General features: G+C 36.2%; 1 protein-coding gene across 1 annotated transcript in view; it reads left to right on the top strand.

Annotated features, from left to right (window-relative positions):
* akap6 (A kinase (PRKA) anchor protein 6) overlaps positions 1-17941 on the top strand; it is a 353243-nt gene that overhangs the window by 262362 nt on the left and 72940 nt on the right. Inside the window, exon 12 of the mRNA XM_067992171.1 lies at positions 14541-14687. Coding sequence (XP_067848272.1) covers positions 14541-14687 — 147 coding nt within the window. The remainder of the gene's footprint in view (positions 1-14540; positions 14688-17941) is intronic.

The raw sequence follows: 17941 nt of genomic DNA on the forward strand, positions 1-17941 counted from the left end.
TAACCACGAAGGAGAGAAGCATCACAAGAAAACCAGATCCTGCCCTCATCCAATATCTAAACATGCACAGAGGGACCACTGGATAGCAATCAGGAGTGGAAACCCTGTATGATTTTTTTTCCCCTCTCTAGCCCAAGAGCACTGAAATCAATTGCAATACTTCTGCTATGAAACCTGGCTGGGATCAGCAGAGGCTCAATATAGATCAGTAATTAAACCTGGGACCTTCTGAGCTGTAAGGCTTAGTTGCAGCAGGGTGGCCTATTATCAAGATTCTGAGGGTTTTCTCCTGTGAAGCGCCTTGGGACATTTTACCACGTTAAAGGCGCTATATAAATGCAAATTGTTGTTGTTGTTTTCAATTAATTTTCATCAGTTGCAAAGACAGCATTAGAACATAAGACATGATAACACCCAAATCACTTGCCTATCCTGCCCTCTGTTCAGTTTTGAACCTGGCAAAATGTCATAACCCAATGTCCAAGTCTCTGAGCAGTAGCACAAACTGTCTTGTGATGATAGTGCAATGAGACAATTGATCAGCTAAATATTGTGACAGGTTCTTTTGATCAGATAAAATAGATAATGTTAATTGTTAACTTCTACGTACAGTAAGTGCTTGATTTTTTAAATCTTCCATCCATCTTACTGGGTGGGGCTTTTGGCTACTAGCAGTCATGTTTGAGATTATTATATCTCACACACCAAAATCAGGTTTTCACAGAAGTCATGATGATTTGTGAAATTTCACTCACAAATTGATAGCTGTGATTGGCTATATGATGCTAATTCTATTTTCTAGTTCAAACCAATAAGCTGCTTCAGCAAATCAGTTTGATGCGATTTCTGCTCATTCACTAGCCTTCCATAGCTGTCATTGAGTTGCTACGTAATAGTATTTTCTGAATTTGTTGCAATGATTTCAAAGCATAACAAATGTTTTCAATGGATATGCAAGAAAGACGTCTATCTTTTTAGAAATCAGACACTGAATTACACAGCAGTAACTGAGTTATCCAACTGTGGAGCAATCTTCCAAAGTACAAACTGCATAAGAAATTATATCCCATGAAAAGGAGTTGGTATAAACAGGCTTTACTGGATCATAAGAGTGAAACTAGTTCTGTCTGATATTGATTTTGTGGACAGTAACTTCAGGCAGTATTTCATAACACACTTCTTACAGTTAAAACAATATTTTACTGGATTGTATTTGTGCAGCTCTATTTAGCAGATAGATATATAGAAGACACTAGAGTGGAGTTTCTGAAGAACATACTGTAATTCCTTGGTTGTATTTCCTTTGGGTCTCTTCCTGCTCTCTGTGTCTCACTCTGCTCGGCATGCTTTGACCCTGAGTGGATCAAACAAACCATGGTGAAAGTTTCCCTCATTTGCATCACTTCTAGACAGCCCTGTCCTGCTCTTTGCTGACAGGAAATCACTGCCTTTGTCACCTTTTTGTGCTCTACTTGTGGCAGAGAGTGGCCATGTGACTGGGAATAATCCCAACAACAGTTAAGACATAACTCCCTCTGACACGTTTCTTTCAAACCCCAAAGCCGTTAATAAGAGTAAATGACAAAGACAAAGCTTTGAATTATGAGGTAAAGAAGATTTGAATGCTGACGGGGATGGATGCTAGAATGCAATATTACTTTTGAAAAGTCATCTAGTATAGCTCTTAATAAATTACATGAGAGAATGTAATCCATCACACTGCTGTGTCTCTTTAACATTCTCGCTCTTATCAAGAATGTGTCCATGTCCATATAATGACTTTATTTGTATTAGTGTGATACTATGTCCTGTAAAGAGTTCAGCATATTAAAACCCAGAATACTACAAGAATAAAAATTAACCGTTTTTTCGAAAGACAGGTGCAGATGTATAAACAACGCAGTGTGGTCTAGACACTTTGAAAGGAAAGAGCTTAGATGAAGGGGAAGCTTTACGTTAGAAACAAAAGCAGCTGTTGGTTTTTCTCCAATGTGGCAGCCCAAAAGAGGTTTCCGTGGAGACAGAAATACACTTCTGGAAACAAGATTTATTTTCCAAAAAAAGGTTACAAGAAAATTTTTTACCAATTTCGTTTTATTCTCAGGAATATATTGATCCATGATGTTTTAGACATTCTGCCTACAAAGTTAGAATATTATTTAATTGTATTTGCCTGCATCTTTAAGGTGTATTGCATGATGTTTCTGATCAATGGTTTCGACTGTAAAACCTTTTCAGACAATAGTTTTGTTTTCTTTATTTAGGTTAGGATAGTTTGTGGTATCAAGTTAAAAGTGTTTACTCGTGGGGAAAATATTTTTTTGCTGAAACTAGGATCTTAAGACTGCTTTATCCTTTCAATGAAATAGATAATTAGTAGGTTTTTTAAAAAATAGAAAATGCCAGACATTGAGTTAGACAATGTAAAAAGCTAATACACCAGACAGTCAAGGTTTTGTAAAGTACCTGGAATCTAAAATAATTGCAGTAAAATTACTGTACATCTCAGTTGGAGACAAGATCCAGTACACTTATGTATAATGTGCTTTACCCTTACGTTTCCTACAGTTGGTGAGTTACAAATGAGATCTGTTTAAAAGGCATAAATAAAGATCTTTCTAATAACAAATGAGAACTGATCTGCCTGCATGCATAGACACCCACACATTTGTATAAATGAGCCTCCATTACAGGAGGCTAATTCCAAAGGACTAAAAATCTATGGGACACTACGATAATTTTACTCATTTAGATGTAGCAATTGACATCATCATATTTACCCTTAGCATAAATATTACCATCAATTGTTAAAATCCAATTCAACTTCATATTTTAAACATAATCCTAGTAGGGTAGGTGATATATGTAAGAGATGAAGTATCATTTTTAAATGTACCAAACATGATGGGGAAACAGCTTCTTCGGTTATCATTTGAATCTTATCATGTTTGCTTTCTCTTTAACTAAATTGCTAATTTGATCAAGAAATCCCTTTGTCTTAACATGTATGACAGTTAACCGATTCTCTAAGTCCTCTTACTAGTAAGTCAATGAGCAGCAGTAAAGGTCATTAGTAGCACAATACTGTAAAAAGGTACATTTCTTTGACATATCTGAGAACCCCTAAGCTAAAGGTTAAGCACGATCAATAATTGATATAGGATGTCTTTGTAATTCAAAGCCAAAGGAGGTGGATTATAGAAGCACATTGTGATTCAATATTTCAACATAATCTATAGCATAAATGTAAAAAAGTTAGCACTGATGTAATGTACTTTTGTGAGCGATCAATCAAATAAAAAAAAAATCACAAATCAGGGTGTACTGTGGAGTGCTTCAAGATAATTAGCTGTTTACAGAAGGTTTTTATTTTGGTTGCAGGAGAAATATTAGATGCACAGTTTTTGATGTTTGGTCTTGAGCTGTGTTTGTTTAGCTGCTGATTGTAGTATTGATGATACTTGGAGCAATGTGCGGACGATTCCAGTTTATTGCTTTCTCAATTAATTCAAGTGAGACTGGATGATGAGTTAGGAGAGATCCGATTTGGATGTGGTTCTTAGTCCCATATTATGTTGGTTACAGTAAATTTCCCTTAATCTCATTTTCTGCATACTCATTTCTAGATTTTTGTTTAATGTAAATCAGCAATTAATCATACTTTCACAAAAATCACAGATACAGTGATTACGCCAATGTTTTGGGGATTTGTGCAGGTTTTGAATTTCATGAGGTTTCCTTGTCTGCCTGATTTGTTGTTGCTAATTTTATTAAAATTATAAAGAAATCATGCAAAACGTATTTCCTGAATTTAGTGTTTACATCATGTGCTGTGTCAATGTTTTAAGGCTTTTTTACATCAGTTGCTCAAGAAATTAAAGGACGTTGTCTTTCCTCATTGACAAAATGTGAAATACCCTTCAAGCTTTGTCTTTCAGCTTTATTTCTCTTTAATGATTTTTTAAAAATCTTTTATCTTATATAAAGCCCAAAATTGTATAACATTAAAATAACACTGCATGCAGCCAATAGATTGTAAATTAGACAGAATCTGTCTTTGCAGACTACTTCTCCTACAGATTGATTCCATTTCCAGTAGCTGTTTCACAGTCTCAGTTGCACTTTTTTGTCAGATCAGGGAACCAGAATATGAACTGTGAAGGGCAAAGATTCTCACCTCTAACTGTAAGAGTACAAGGAAGAAATTTCCTTTCGCTTGTATGTTTACTTATTTATTCAGCTAAGTTTGGCCATAAACATGCTTATAATTTACAAGTATTTGATTTTCATTTTCTATGCAAAGGAAAGTTTGAATATCTGGTTATTATTGATTCAAAAAGGGGATAGATGCCCAGCTGGTCATTGTAATTCTGGAATTGGATACTGAACTAGACATTTACAGATTTTTTTAAATTTTAAAATCCTGCAGTGGTAATTTTACCAATCTTAATTAATATTATTTGCCATTGTTTGTTACACAATGGAGATTCCACATTTGCTTAATATTATATTAATGTGCTTCATTAAGATCAGTAGACTTTTGATGACCACCTTTAATATTGTATTACTGTAATCCATTTAAGCGTGGAGATATTGGGCCGGATTTTGCTGTGAGAGATGAACGAACGGCACCAGCCATTCGTTAGACTTGCACTGCCCCATGGGCTTTTGCACGGCAAGTTTCTCTAAATTAGAAACCTAAAAAGCGCGGTACCCTCTACAGGGCATCTGGGACCTGTGTGAACAGAGCAAGCAGCTGTGTATCTCCTTAACCAATCAGATTGAAGCATCGTTAATAAACTGTGCAGACGAAACCAGGAAGTGTAAGTTGGAATAGTGAATTCAATGTCAAATCAGGTACAGTAAGCGAAATAAAAAGCAGGAAAGATTGGATTAAGTGACAAGAGTTAAAGGAGACAGAAAGCAAAAGTAAGAAAAAAATGTTTTATTTAATTTTTAAAAAAATATCCAACAATAATTAAAAGCTGAAGGAAGGAGACTCCACACTTGTAAAAGTTAATTTTCAGTGCCAGAGAGGTTTGGCAGTGATTAAGACTTACCACCCCGTTAAAATGATACTTAGACTTGAAATGACTTGACTTAACTTTTGTTGGCAAGTTTTGTCCATATCTGCAGCGTCAGTAGAGGAACTTCACACCGTTCAATACATGGGGAGCCAGCCAGCGAGCTGCCTTCTTCGCGCGGCTTTTGGAAGAGCAGGGCATCTCGGACAGCAACTTCTGGATTTCCGCGTTTATCTATGCATGTGCGGTTGCTGGAAGTTGCTGTCTGATTTGCATACGAATAACAGTGAGCGCTTTAGCCTCACCATTACTTTTACAGCAAAATCCAGCTCAGTAAAGCTATGTAGTAATCTTATGATTTATTCAGCCTCACTCGTTGTGTCCACCAGATGGCCTATTTCCCAAACTGGACTGTGGGACAAATAGTAATATAACTGAAGTAGTTCAATACAATGATCCCAAACGGGATTATTTGCTATAATGAGCAATAGATGTTTTGGTATTGATAACATAGCTTGTCAATTTGCAGCTTTTTTTCAAAATTTTTTTTTTCATTTTGTTGAATTTGTTTTCTTTCTTTACTATTACCTAATTAACAAGTTCACAAGAAAGAAAAATCAAGCCTGCTGCTGCAGGAATGATTTATCTTGATGCAAATAGACTTGTCTAAAGCTGCAAATGACAATTTTACTGTCAAACAGAGCAGCTCTGTCATCATTATTTCATCATTACTGCTATCAGTACACATGCCTGAGGAAAACTGAAACTTGATTCTTGCATGCCATAGTGGTGTTACTTTTTAAGTGAAAACATGGAATGCTTGTTTACTTCAAATGTAAACAAAGATTTTTTTAATCAAATTTCAAAATTGCTAGGTGAACCTTATCATAGTTTACAAAGGCAGAATTATGTTACAACTTCCAGCAGTTCTGTGCAACGATTGAATGTTTTAATATTATTTATTCAGTAGTAATAATTGAGCAATTAGGAGTTTCTCCCACCCATAGTCACACTATAAAAACAAATTTCTCAGAATAATCAAGCTGACAACAATATTGCTCAGTGTCCGTTTTTGTTTGGATCTTTTCCAAATGCTTCAGACGCCTCCACAGTAACAGATCTGGTCTGTCGAAGCTTCCACTCTCTTCCAGAGTTTCCCGTTTAATTTTTCAACCGGCTTTACTTTTTTTTTGCTAACCTGCTTGGCCACGAAATTCGGATGTGTCTTGCAGAGAGCATTAATTTTACTTTTTGCATATTTTTCCTAAGGTCATGTCAAGGTTAGTTTGAATTCCATCCTACATTAAGACTTCTTTCACAGCTATTTAGCTCTGCAGCCTACTCCCCGCTGGGGTCTGCCCCTTGGGCACGTCAATGCTTCAGACCTGACAAATCACACACAGATGAGACTGTATCTAGCTTTTTCATACAGCTGATCATCAAAAAAAAAATTGAAAATATCAAGGTTTTTCAGTAAACACGGTTTTTTGTGTTGTTTAGTTAAATTTTACGACTGTAAAAATTTACCTCTCATTTGACTTGTAGACCTGCAAGGCAGTATTGTGTTGCTGTGAATTCTATGGGTAACTTTGTTGATGTTAAGACTGTGCTGATAAAGGTTAATTAAAGACAGGATTGAAATTCATTTTATCTATTGTACAGATCCTAAACCATGTATATCAAATGCTGGTATGTATGGATAACATTTCAATTACTTCATGGATTGTGCACAAGTAAATGGTACGTTAATTCCAACTCCTACGAGATGCTTACAAAAGTCCATTAGAAACATTATAATTTCTAATCAAAATGTACATCAATGAAATTGTATACCCGTTCATTTTTTTGCATTATTGTGCCTTTCTTCATTGGAAAGTGTTTGTTTATGGGTGATGATCCTTTTTTTTTAGCTCCCCTTGTATGCTTCCAATTCTTGGCCAATTTGCTTCTTGATCCAGTTCCATTTAGGTGGCCCAAGGAGGCCTAGGATGATTCACTTATTCCTGTGGATATGCCCCTAACCTCAGCTTGCCACCTCCCTTGATTCTTAAACTTATCAACAATTACATTTTATCTGTGTTTAGTAATTTATTTGAATTCTTCTCCACCCTGCACACCCACTTCTTTGAAATGACTTCTTTTTGTCGTATTGCCTTCTCTTTGCTATACCACATTCTTCAACCATTAGGTGTTCAGATGAGTTGCTGACAAGATTTCTTCCAATAGCAGTGAGTCTCCAGCCTCGAAGAGGTGTGGCTGAAGGTTCTCTCCAACTTTCTCCTCTCTCCCTGTGATGAAGCAAATCACCTACACATTGCACCTACCCTAGTGACATACCTGACATTAAGAATGTGCAGTATTGAAAATTCTGGGCCTGCACTAGTGTTGTACATTGCTATATCAATGAGCCACCCCACCCCCGGTGTCCATTGTTCTCAGCCATGCTCATAATTTTGTGTTAAAAATTAGTTATACAAAAGTAAAATGTGTTTTGACTTTTGAGATAATTAGGTTAGCAGCTTTGTGCTTCCATGTATACTCATTGTAATTTGCAATCATCCATTTTCCCTAAAAATCAAGGATAATAAATCAATTGTAGGAAAATTAACAACAGATGATATTTTCAACTTGTCACTCCTCCAGGTCCTTATTACCACTTGCTGGGCAGCCTGCTGAATAACAAAGGTTTTGTGAGAGTCAGGCCATCTTTGATGACAGTTACTCTGTTATGTAATTGGTACTTGGGATTGTATTTTCAGGTGAATTATAATTAGAACCTACAAATAAAGTGGCAAAATGGGGGGAAAAACTGATTCATAATTGTGAAACTTGCTTAAATCATAAAGACAATTTCTGCTACCGATTAGCAGCAGAGAACTACTCTCTTCCAGCTAGCACTGTAGAATATGGGACTTTTATATAAACATATTTTTCAAAAAATAAAATGCTATCATCCATCTATGAGATTCCTCTCCCAATACTTTAGCCCATTAAAGTGAAACTTATTGGCACAAAGTGTTTTCTATGTTTTATTAACTCAATGTGTTTTAGGCAACAATTAAGTGAAAGCACCGCATTGCATGTGCAACTCCTCTTGCCTGGTAGCGCTCCATTTATCATCGCAGTTTTACATTGACCTTGACACCCACTTCATTAGAATAAAGATTGTCTACCATTTAGGTTACATTGTTCCTATGCACACAGACCCCATGCAAATTCTGTGCAGATAGAAGAGCTGTGAGCCTGTCAGAGGTCATCAGCATTAAATGATTGCAGCTATTTTTTCCAACTGATTCTTTTCCTTCAGTGAAACCAGAGCAGTGGGAACACTCCAGTCTAATATCTGAACTCTTTGACTGTTGGCTGTGTAACACGAATCAACAGGAAGGTTTATTACTAATGATAAATGGCTATAATGCAATATTAATCTACCATAATCTAATCTTCATGGAGAAAAATTGTAACAAGTTAAATAACCCCTGCTTATCTTCAGCAATCTACATCATCAAAAGTCCTTTAAAGAGTTCCCGATTTGTCAAATTACTGTCACCCTCTAAACACTTTTATATATGGACACCATACTTTATCTAAAGACTCAGTTAGACAAAATGACATACCTGTCATTGCAATGTACTCTCCTCATTTACAGTAGGTAAAGAAAGTGCTCTTTTGACCTCTTAAACTGTCACTAGAACCTGCCATCAATGCATTCGATGCCCGTATTTCAGATAAATCTGATCATTACTTTTTTCTTCAACTCTCGCATTCAATTTTTAATCTTTTGAAATAATTGCACATGAAAAATCACAACTTTGTTGAAAAATTTCTGCAGTTTAAAAGCAGGGTCAAAGTGAATAAGCTGTTTGCCCTCATAAGAGAATTTCAGAGTAATATAATTTGAATTTAATTATTAATGGAAGATATTTAAAAAAGATTGCTTCATGATCTCCTATTAGTGAATTTGCAATTCATTTTGATATTTGGAGTTTGATTTATAATGATGATAATGCAATCTATGTCCAATTAACAATGCATGGGCTATGTAATGTGATTTTCAGTGCGTGTAAATGGAATCAGTTCGAAGAAAAAAACTGATTCAGAACCTCAAATGTAATTTGCTTGGTGAGTTCTGGCAATTTTAAATGACATTGCAGTTCTTTAATCTTTTCAAAGATCATGAAGTAAGTGTATTCAGAATCAAGTTATCCCATTACTACTTTACAAAAGGAAATCTGCAGGATCTTGTACTGTTGTTCTAGTATTCTGAAATTATTTGTGTCTTTCTTTGTATCAAAAAACTTCAGTTGTTTCTAGATTTTGTATTTGAAAATCTTTGCTTAGCAACCAATTGTATCCAGTAACAATAATTAGGGCAGTTCTGCTTACGTTTCTTATATTGACAGTTTAGTAAATGGTCATTCTTGCCTATAAGATGACTGCATAGGGTGACACTCTGGCCTCTAGCAGATTCCTGCACTGTATATGTATGCAGCAGAGCTTAGGGCCTTGGACTGCAGAATAAAAAGAGCCTTTGTTCATCACTGAATGGCATTAAGCATGGGCTTCCTATGAGGCCACCATGCATCTTAGCAGGCAGATTGTAGATAGTAGCCAAAAACTAGAGTTATAAAGTCTTGCTATTTTACAGCTGTGAAATTGTAATTTTTCAGAAAAAAAAGAATGCTGGTGCTTTTTAAAATTTATAATCCATTTTTATATTGTAGTCTTGTAATATATCAATTTCTGCTCAATACTTGTTACATAATTCAGGGTTGCAGCAGAAGATCTCAAAATAGTCTTATAGTTATCTCAGTAATCTGCAAAGTTTATTGGCTTTTTCAACCTCTGTTTGGTAGCCATAGCTTCAATATGTATTTACTCTAGGAGTCCCTTTTCTCCCTGACTAGCAGAGAAACTATGTTAGGACTTTGCTTCACGGTGTGCTTCTAAAGCATTATTTTGAATTCCATCATCCAGTCTTTTTTCCTCCCGCTCTGAAGTTTATTACAACAGCTGAATTCTTGGAGAACTTTGGGGCAGAGTTCACATAATATGGTCATGCAATCTTTCCCCCTGGTAGAACTAGATACATCACAATCTTGGGCATCTTTCTGCCTTTCTCTCTGAATACAGCATTGTTTCATCACGACACTCAGTCAGCTCATGCAGTTTTCACTATAATAGATTTTACATGTGTAGATTTTTTCATATGTTCAAGGCCAGACCAGTTCTGTAAAGTCTCCATGATAGTTTTCTTCTCTGACCCGAGCATGAGTAGGCACCTTATTCTTTTAACACTGAAGGAGACTAAGAAGTGCCCGAATCTGTCAAAGTGAATCTTCTATACTAGTTTGAAAATGGCTTATTCTTCTGGTCACCATGGTGACAATTAACAGTGTTTCAAGGCTTTGTCTAATTCTCCATTTGGACAGAGTTTTCTCTGGTGCAATTTTCGCCAAAACTGTTATACAAAAGCATGCATTTAGCATGAGGAAAGAAAAAGGTGGTATGTTAATTACATTCACAACATTTTTAAATAAAGATTTTGTATGTTATTACAATTTTATCCATGTTTACTTTGCAGTACTGTTACGTGTGAATGTAAAAAAAATCTCAACTTTGTGCAGGGAATTTTCAAACAATCTGGATGCAGTTGGATGGTTTTCCATTGAAGAAATGCGCATAAAAGTTTTTCTAGAATGAACTAATGTTTGCTCAGAGTCCCCAGATTGTGCCTTTGTACTTTTAGCCATTTATTGCAAATAAATGGCTAAGAGAGGGCTGTAGGAACCTTTTGTCAGAATTAAAACTCTGCAAGCGTACATACCAATTTTTGGTTTCAAAAAGATTGAATACTGTATTGCTACAGTCACCTTTATCAATTACCAAATACTTTTTCTTGTGTTCAGATATGTTGCGTCTCCCTTCAGTAGTTTTTGATTTTTAAAGCATTAGTGAACGTTGTTAAATGTACATTACATAAACACACCCATATTCCCTTCATTCTTTAATTCGATTTTGTCTCTTTCTTTGAAGTCCCTGTGCATCGAGTACAATTCCCTGGCTGACAGTAGGCCAGGTGACCTGCTAAAAGCCATCTGCCAATGTTGCTGTTAAGCCCAAAATGCTTTGGAGTAGCTCAGGATGATTTGCTCTCTGATTTTCTTTTTTGCTTCTCTCCTATCGGGAAATCCCTGACCACCGCTTGTTGTCTCTCATGGAAAGGTTGGCTGAGAACTCGCCACATGAGAAATTGTGGGCTTAAAATGTAGCATTTATGAGTCGACATAACTCACTATGAGTTTCAATCACTCATAGCTGTCACACTGGTTGTTTATATACATAACAGGTGTGACACAGAGATAGTGCAGCTAATTATTTAACAACTGATTTGTATTGGCTGCTCAATTAGTTTAATCATTATATATCATTAAACAATCTTGTATTCTACCTATCAGTGGCACACCTCACTGGAGCACAGTGATACCATATTTTTAATTAAAGAAAACCTTTTTTTAATAACATTGATACTGTAAACATACTCAATTCAGACATAGAAAAATAGGGGATAAATGACCCGTTTCTAGCAGTGTTTATGTATTTGAGCTTATGTGAAGTGATAATAGTCAAAATAGTAATCATATTAATGAAGAGGTGAATTCTTGATCCAGGATGGACTCCAGTATGCATAGAGAGGGAAATCTAGGACACAAGGCAACCTGGAACCGCACCTAGCACCATTTGCACCAGCAAAGAACTAGTACGGACATGAAGGCCGAATGGTCTTCTCTGTTCTGTAAACTTCTATAGTTTCTGGCTGCCAATTAAAGAACTATTGAGCCATGGGTGCAGATCACATGCCCAATCTCTCAACAAATGAATGTTGTACAGTACTGCAGGAGAAATATATGTTTAAAACTGAGCAAAGGAATGAGAAACATAAGGAAAATTAATTATTGTAACAAGTATTAAAACTTATATTTCCCTTATATAGAGAGCAGAGATGTGGGTCCCAAAACCGTGCGATCTTGCTCTGCTGCCGGGGCAGAAGAAAATTGGGACTTTCCATTATACCGGTGACTTGTATGTCTGATCCCTTCGGAATTATCAGGATCAGGCAACTGAAGTACTGCCTGATTCTTTCAGTACGTTGGGGGCACCAGAAGTGGGACTGACGGGAATTCTGGTGGGTGATGTCATCCCTCCGTCCTGCCTCCATCTAGGACGTCAGGCTGCAAGGGAGTGGTCACAGGTTCTACCCACCCCACCCCAGGAAGCCCCAGCGCGTCTTGAATGGGGCAGAGACCCAGCATAAATGGGTCCCGCCCCAAAATCTGCCTCCACTTTCTTTGGACCTGCCACAGAGAGCGCAAATTTTGGGCCATGATTCCTCATTGTATCTGAGTATGATGTCCATTAAATGTGCAATAAACTCCTGCAGTACTCTTACACTCACTGACAGAACATAGAATTTTACAGCACAGGAGAAGGCCATTCAGCCCATTGCATCGGTGCCAGTTCTCTGAAGGAGCTATCCACTCAGTCCCATTCTCCTGTTCTTTCCCCATACCTTTTAAAATTTGTCTCTATCAAATATTTATTAATTTCCCTATTAGAAACAATTACGGATTCTACTTGCACCACTGTTTCTGTTAGGGCATTCCATGTCCTAACAACCCTTTGCATGAAAAAAAAATCTCCTAACCACTCCTTGTCCTCTCTAAATATATGCCCCCTCGTCACTGGTGGAAATAGTTTTTCCCTATTGACCTTATAGAAACCCCTCGTACTTTTGAGCACCTCTATCAAATTCCCACTTATCCTTATTTATTTTAATGAAAAGACACCAAGTTTCTTTAGTCTCTTTTCATAAATAAAGTCTTTTATCCTTGGTATCATCTTATTGAATCTCTTCTACACCCTCTCCATGGTCTTAACATCCTTCCTAAAGTAAGTCACCCAAAACTGGAAAAAATATTCAAACTGCAGCTTAACCAATAATTTATATGTGGTTTAGTATTACCTCACTGTTTTAGTATTCTACTACTTTTTATATGTTTTTATAAAATCCTTTACAATTTCCCTACATTTTACCTGCCCCTCTTTCTTCATACCCCCTCTTAGCCTTTTCAATCTTTTTTTATTTCCCCTCTACCTTTTCTATGTTTCGCTTGATTTTCTTTTGTATTATTAGCCTTGATTTCTTTTTTATTTTAATTTTAATTTCTCTACTGAAGGAGGACTGCACTGTTGGAGGTGCCATCTTTCAGATGAGACGTTAAAACGAGGCCCTGTCTGCACTCTCAGGTGGATGTAAAAGATCCCATGGCATTATTTTTAAAAAAGCAGGGGAGTTCTCCTAGTGTCTTGACCAACATTTATCTCCCGATCAACATCACTAAAACAGGTCATCTGGTCATTTATCTCATTGGTGTTTGTGGGACTTTGCTGTGTGCAAATTGGCTGCTGCATTTCCCTACATTACAACAGTAATTATACTTCAAAAAATACTTTATTGACTGTGAAGCATTTTGGGAGTCCAGAGATTGTGAAAGGCACGATCGAAATGCAAATTCTTTCTTTCTTTCTTTACTCATCTGTTGGGGGGGGGCACCCATTGGCTGTTGCCAATATGAGTCTAAGTTCTCTGGACTTGAATAAGTTGGGGAAAACTGGGGAAATGCATGTACCCCATTTCAGGCAAACAGGAACTCCACCTGGAGAGTGGGTGTTCGTGCATGTTAGATATCTGACTGACCCAAAAGGGAACCTCCAGTCATAAAAGCCAGCCATGAATAGTAAATAAACACAGCAAAAATTAAACATGTTAACTAGGAAAACCTCTCTAGAGAATGGTTAGACGATGATCAAAATACAAAATTATTCCAAGAAATAATTAGTTAAGAACCAGTTAGTTTTTGATTACATTAAGGGTGAATTACAATATTGCTAAGTGAACCGAATCAGGAACAATGAGCCTGCTTTCTAAAGCCAGTCACCTCCACTCTGACAGTCATGTGAATGAATTGTTTTAAAAAGAATGTTGTGATGTCTAAGATCAGCAGAATTAAATGTTTTGATTTGCCCTGTATCCTCAGTACCAATGTGTTTTCAAAGGTAACAGTGTTTCATTAAATTAACTTTCTTGAAAATATTTTAACTATAAGTCTCCACACTGTAAAGTTCAGAAAGATTTTTAAAACTAGACCTGTTTTGTAATTTCAGAGAAATACCTTACTGCTTATGAAAATGACTTAAGTAGTTTCATGATAACAAATACTTATTTGCATCAATTGTCCCTGTTGTATTGTCCCAGGACGAAAGGATTCACAATATTTGAAACACTTTGGCACATACTATATTGACTCACTTTGTTAAAGAAAACAAAATCAGTTTGTGTTGGGTTTGTGTCCTACATACGAATTAACATTTATGGCTTGGGATGCAGCTTATATGTGATTCAAAATGGAGTATTTTAAATTAAAGTACAAAGTTATGGGCCATTTTGCTTTACAGGGATACAGCATGGAAATGTCAATGTGGCTTCCAAAGAAACTATACTTACTAAAGAAGGTTGAATCTCTGAGACAAGCTGGTAGCTCATTACCATGCAACGTCCTTGAAAAAGTAGAGGGAATTAAAGACAAATGGCATCTGTTAGAGGTATGTGCTTTTTAATGATTAGGATATATTTTAATTTTCAGTTTATGCCTTGTAGATATTGACATATATTAATTAAATAGTCCCAGCTTTGCTTTTCTGAGTTAACAACCATGTAATCTTTGTTGTGGAAATAACACATTTCGTCCTTTGTAACCATGTTTTAGAAATATTGGAGATATTTAAATTTTCTTACTCAGCAGGGGCGAGAGAGTAATCACAGTGTTCATCATTTATATGTTAAGATTGCTTATCGCATAACTATGTAGTAATTGTAGGACTGCAGAGTTCTAAAGCTGGTAATAATCTTAACGTAAGGGTAATTTGTCTTCTATAATTGGGAATGATATTTACCACTGTGCTGATGTGATCGTTGTAGTTTGCCACTTTTGCAGAATTTACTGGAAGAAAAGCTAAAATGAGAAAACATTTACTTAAAACAATTTAAAAATGAGGAAGTAAAGCAACATTACTATTCTCATTTTAAAGTGGACATCAGGTATGAAAGCATTTCACAAGCAATACATTATCAAGCCCTTTTTATATAGTTCAAACCTTTGTCAAGGATTTTTAGCAGATTAATATGAAGTGTAACACACTACAGAATAAGAGTAAAGCCTAAAGAATTATTTATTCCCTCCTGGTCATATTAAATAGTAAATAAAGTCAAATAATTGAATGGTCCAAAATCAAGCTGTCAAATTGTTTCCATCCCAACATTGTTTACTCCAGATAGTGGTGTAATGTTGCATGTTGTATGCCTCTCCTATGGCTTAAGGGACTAACTGTTCAGTGACAATGAAATGCACATTTTTACTGTCCAACCAAGTAGGATGTTGTTGAATGAATCTGCTAAGCATTGGCATCTACTAGTGGAATGGTTTCTTTTGGCAGATGCTTAATTTCCTTGAAAATTTATAACCAAAAAATATTCATCACCAAACCTACACGTATTAATGTTTCTCCCCAATTTTACAATTGACTCCCTGTTATCCGTCTTGCTTCTGTGAAGCTAGATGCAACCAGGAAGATGAATAGTCCAGCCTGTATAACTTAATCCAAACTATATACATTAGTCCAGACTGCATATTTTAGTCCGGACTCTATACTTTAGTCCAGACTGTATATTTTAGTCGCGACTATATACTTTAGTTCAGACTGTGTACTTTAATCCAAACTGTATACTTTCATCCAGACAGTATACTGTAATCCAAACTGTCCACTGTAATCCAGACTGTGTAGTTTAGTCCAAACTGTAAACTTTAGTCCAGATTGAATACTTCAGTCCAGACTGCATATTTTAGTCCAAACTGTATACTGTACTTTAGCCCACACTGTATATTTTAGTCCAGACTGTATACTTTAGACCAGATTGTATACTTTAGTCCAGACTGTACATTTTAGACCAAAGTGTATATTGTACTTTAGTCTAGGCTGTATTTTTTAGTCCAGACTATATAATTTAGGCCATCTATATACTTTAGTCAAGACTGTAAACTTCAGACCAGACTGTATACTTTAGTGCTGTCTGTGTATTTTAATCCAGACTGTATACTTTAGTCCAGATTGTATATTTTGGACCAGATTGAACATTTTAGTCCAAATTGTATACTTTATTCCAGTACATTTTAGACCAAACTGTATACTGTACTTTAGCCTAGACTGTATATTTTAGTCCAGACTGTATACTTTAGGCCAAACTGTATACCTTAGCCCAGACTGTATAGTTTAGACCAGACTGTAAACTTTAGACCAGGTTGTATACATTTTTCTGGACTGTATATTTTAGTCCAGACAGTATATTTTACTCTAGATTGTATACGTTAGTCCAGACTGTATATTTTAGCCCAGACTGTATATTTTAGTCCAGACTGTATACTTTGATCCAAACTGTATACCTTAGTCAGGTTGAATATTTTAGACCTGACTCTGTATTTCAGTCCAGATTGTATACTTTAGTCCAGACTGTATACTTTAGTCAAGATTGTATATTTTAGTCCAAACTGTATACAGTAGTTTACTCCAGACTGTATACTTTAGTCCAGACTCTATATTTTTGGATGAAATTGTATACTATACTTTAGTCTAGACTGTATATTTTAGTCCAGACTGTATACTTTAATCCAGCCTGTAAACTTTAGACCAGACTTTATATTTTAATCTAGACTGTACACTTTAGTCCAGTCGATATATTATAGTCCAGACTGTATATTTTAGTCCAGATTGTATACTTTAGGCCAAACTGCATACTTTAGTCCAGACTGTATACTTTAATCCAGCCTGTAAACTTTGGACCAGACTGTATATTTTAGTCCAGATTGAATACTTTAGTCTAGACTGTATATTTTAGTTCAAACTGTATACTGTACTTTAGTCCACACTGTGAATTTTAGTCCAGACTGTATACTTTAGTCCAGACTGTATACTTTAGTTCAGACTGTACTTTAGTCGAGGCTGTATTTTTTAGTCCAGACTATATACTTTAGTCAAGACTGTAAACTTTAGACCAGACTGTATACTTTAGTGCTGTCTGTATATTTTAATCCAGACTGTATACTTTAGTGCAGATTGTATACTTTGGAACAGACTGAACATTTTAGTCCAAACTATATACTGTACTTCACTCCAGTATATTTTAGACCAAACTGTATCCTGTACTTTAGACTAGACAGTATATTTTAGTCCAGACTGTATACTTTAGGCCAAACTGTATAATTTAGTCCAGACTGCATAGTTTAGACCAGACTGTAAACTTTAGACCAGACTGTATACATTTTTCCAGACTGTATATTTTAGTCCCGACTATATATTTTACTCCAGATTGTATACTTTAGTCCAGACTGTATATTTTAGTCCCAATTGTATACTTAATACAAACTGTATATTTTCGTTCAGTCTGTATATTTTAGTACAGACTGTATACTTAACTGCAGACTGTATAGGCTCGATATTAGCACCCGCTATCAGGTGCGTTCCTGGCGGGGGGTCCGAAAATCAGGGATTCCCGGGGCGGTACGGGAGCCCGGCTCCAACCCGCCCACTTCCGGGTTCCCCACAGACACGCTGACATGCGCGCGCAGCCCCTGCATGTGGGACTCCCACAGGCAATTAAAGCCGGCGGGGTGCCACTTAAAGTATTTATTTAGGTATTTCAGGTCGTTAACAGACCTGATTAAGGAGATATTTTACATGGGGTGGGATTTTACAAACAACTGGGACTGTTTCCCGTACTGGGGGAAACACTCCCAGTTCAAATG

Source organism: Heptranchias perlo, chromosome 10, assembly GCF_035084215.1.
Source record: "Heptranchias perlo isolate sHepPer1 chromosome 10, sHepPer1.hap1, whole genome shotgun sequence".
NCBI classification, from domain to species: domain Eukaryota; kingdom Metazoa; phylum Chordata; class Chondrichthyes; order Hexanchiformes; family Hexanchidae; genus Heptranchias; species Heptranchias perlo.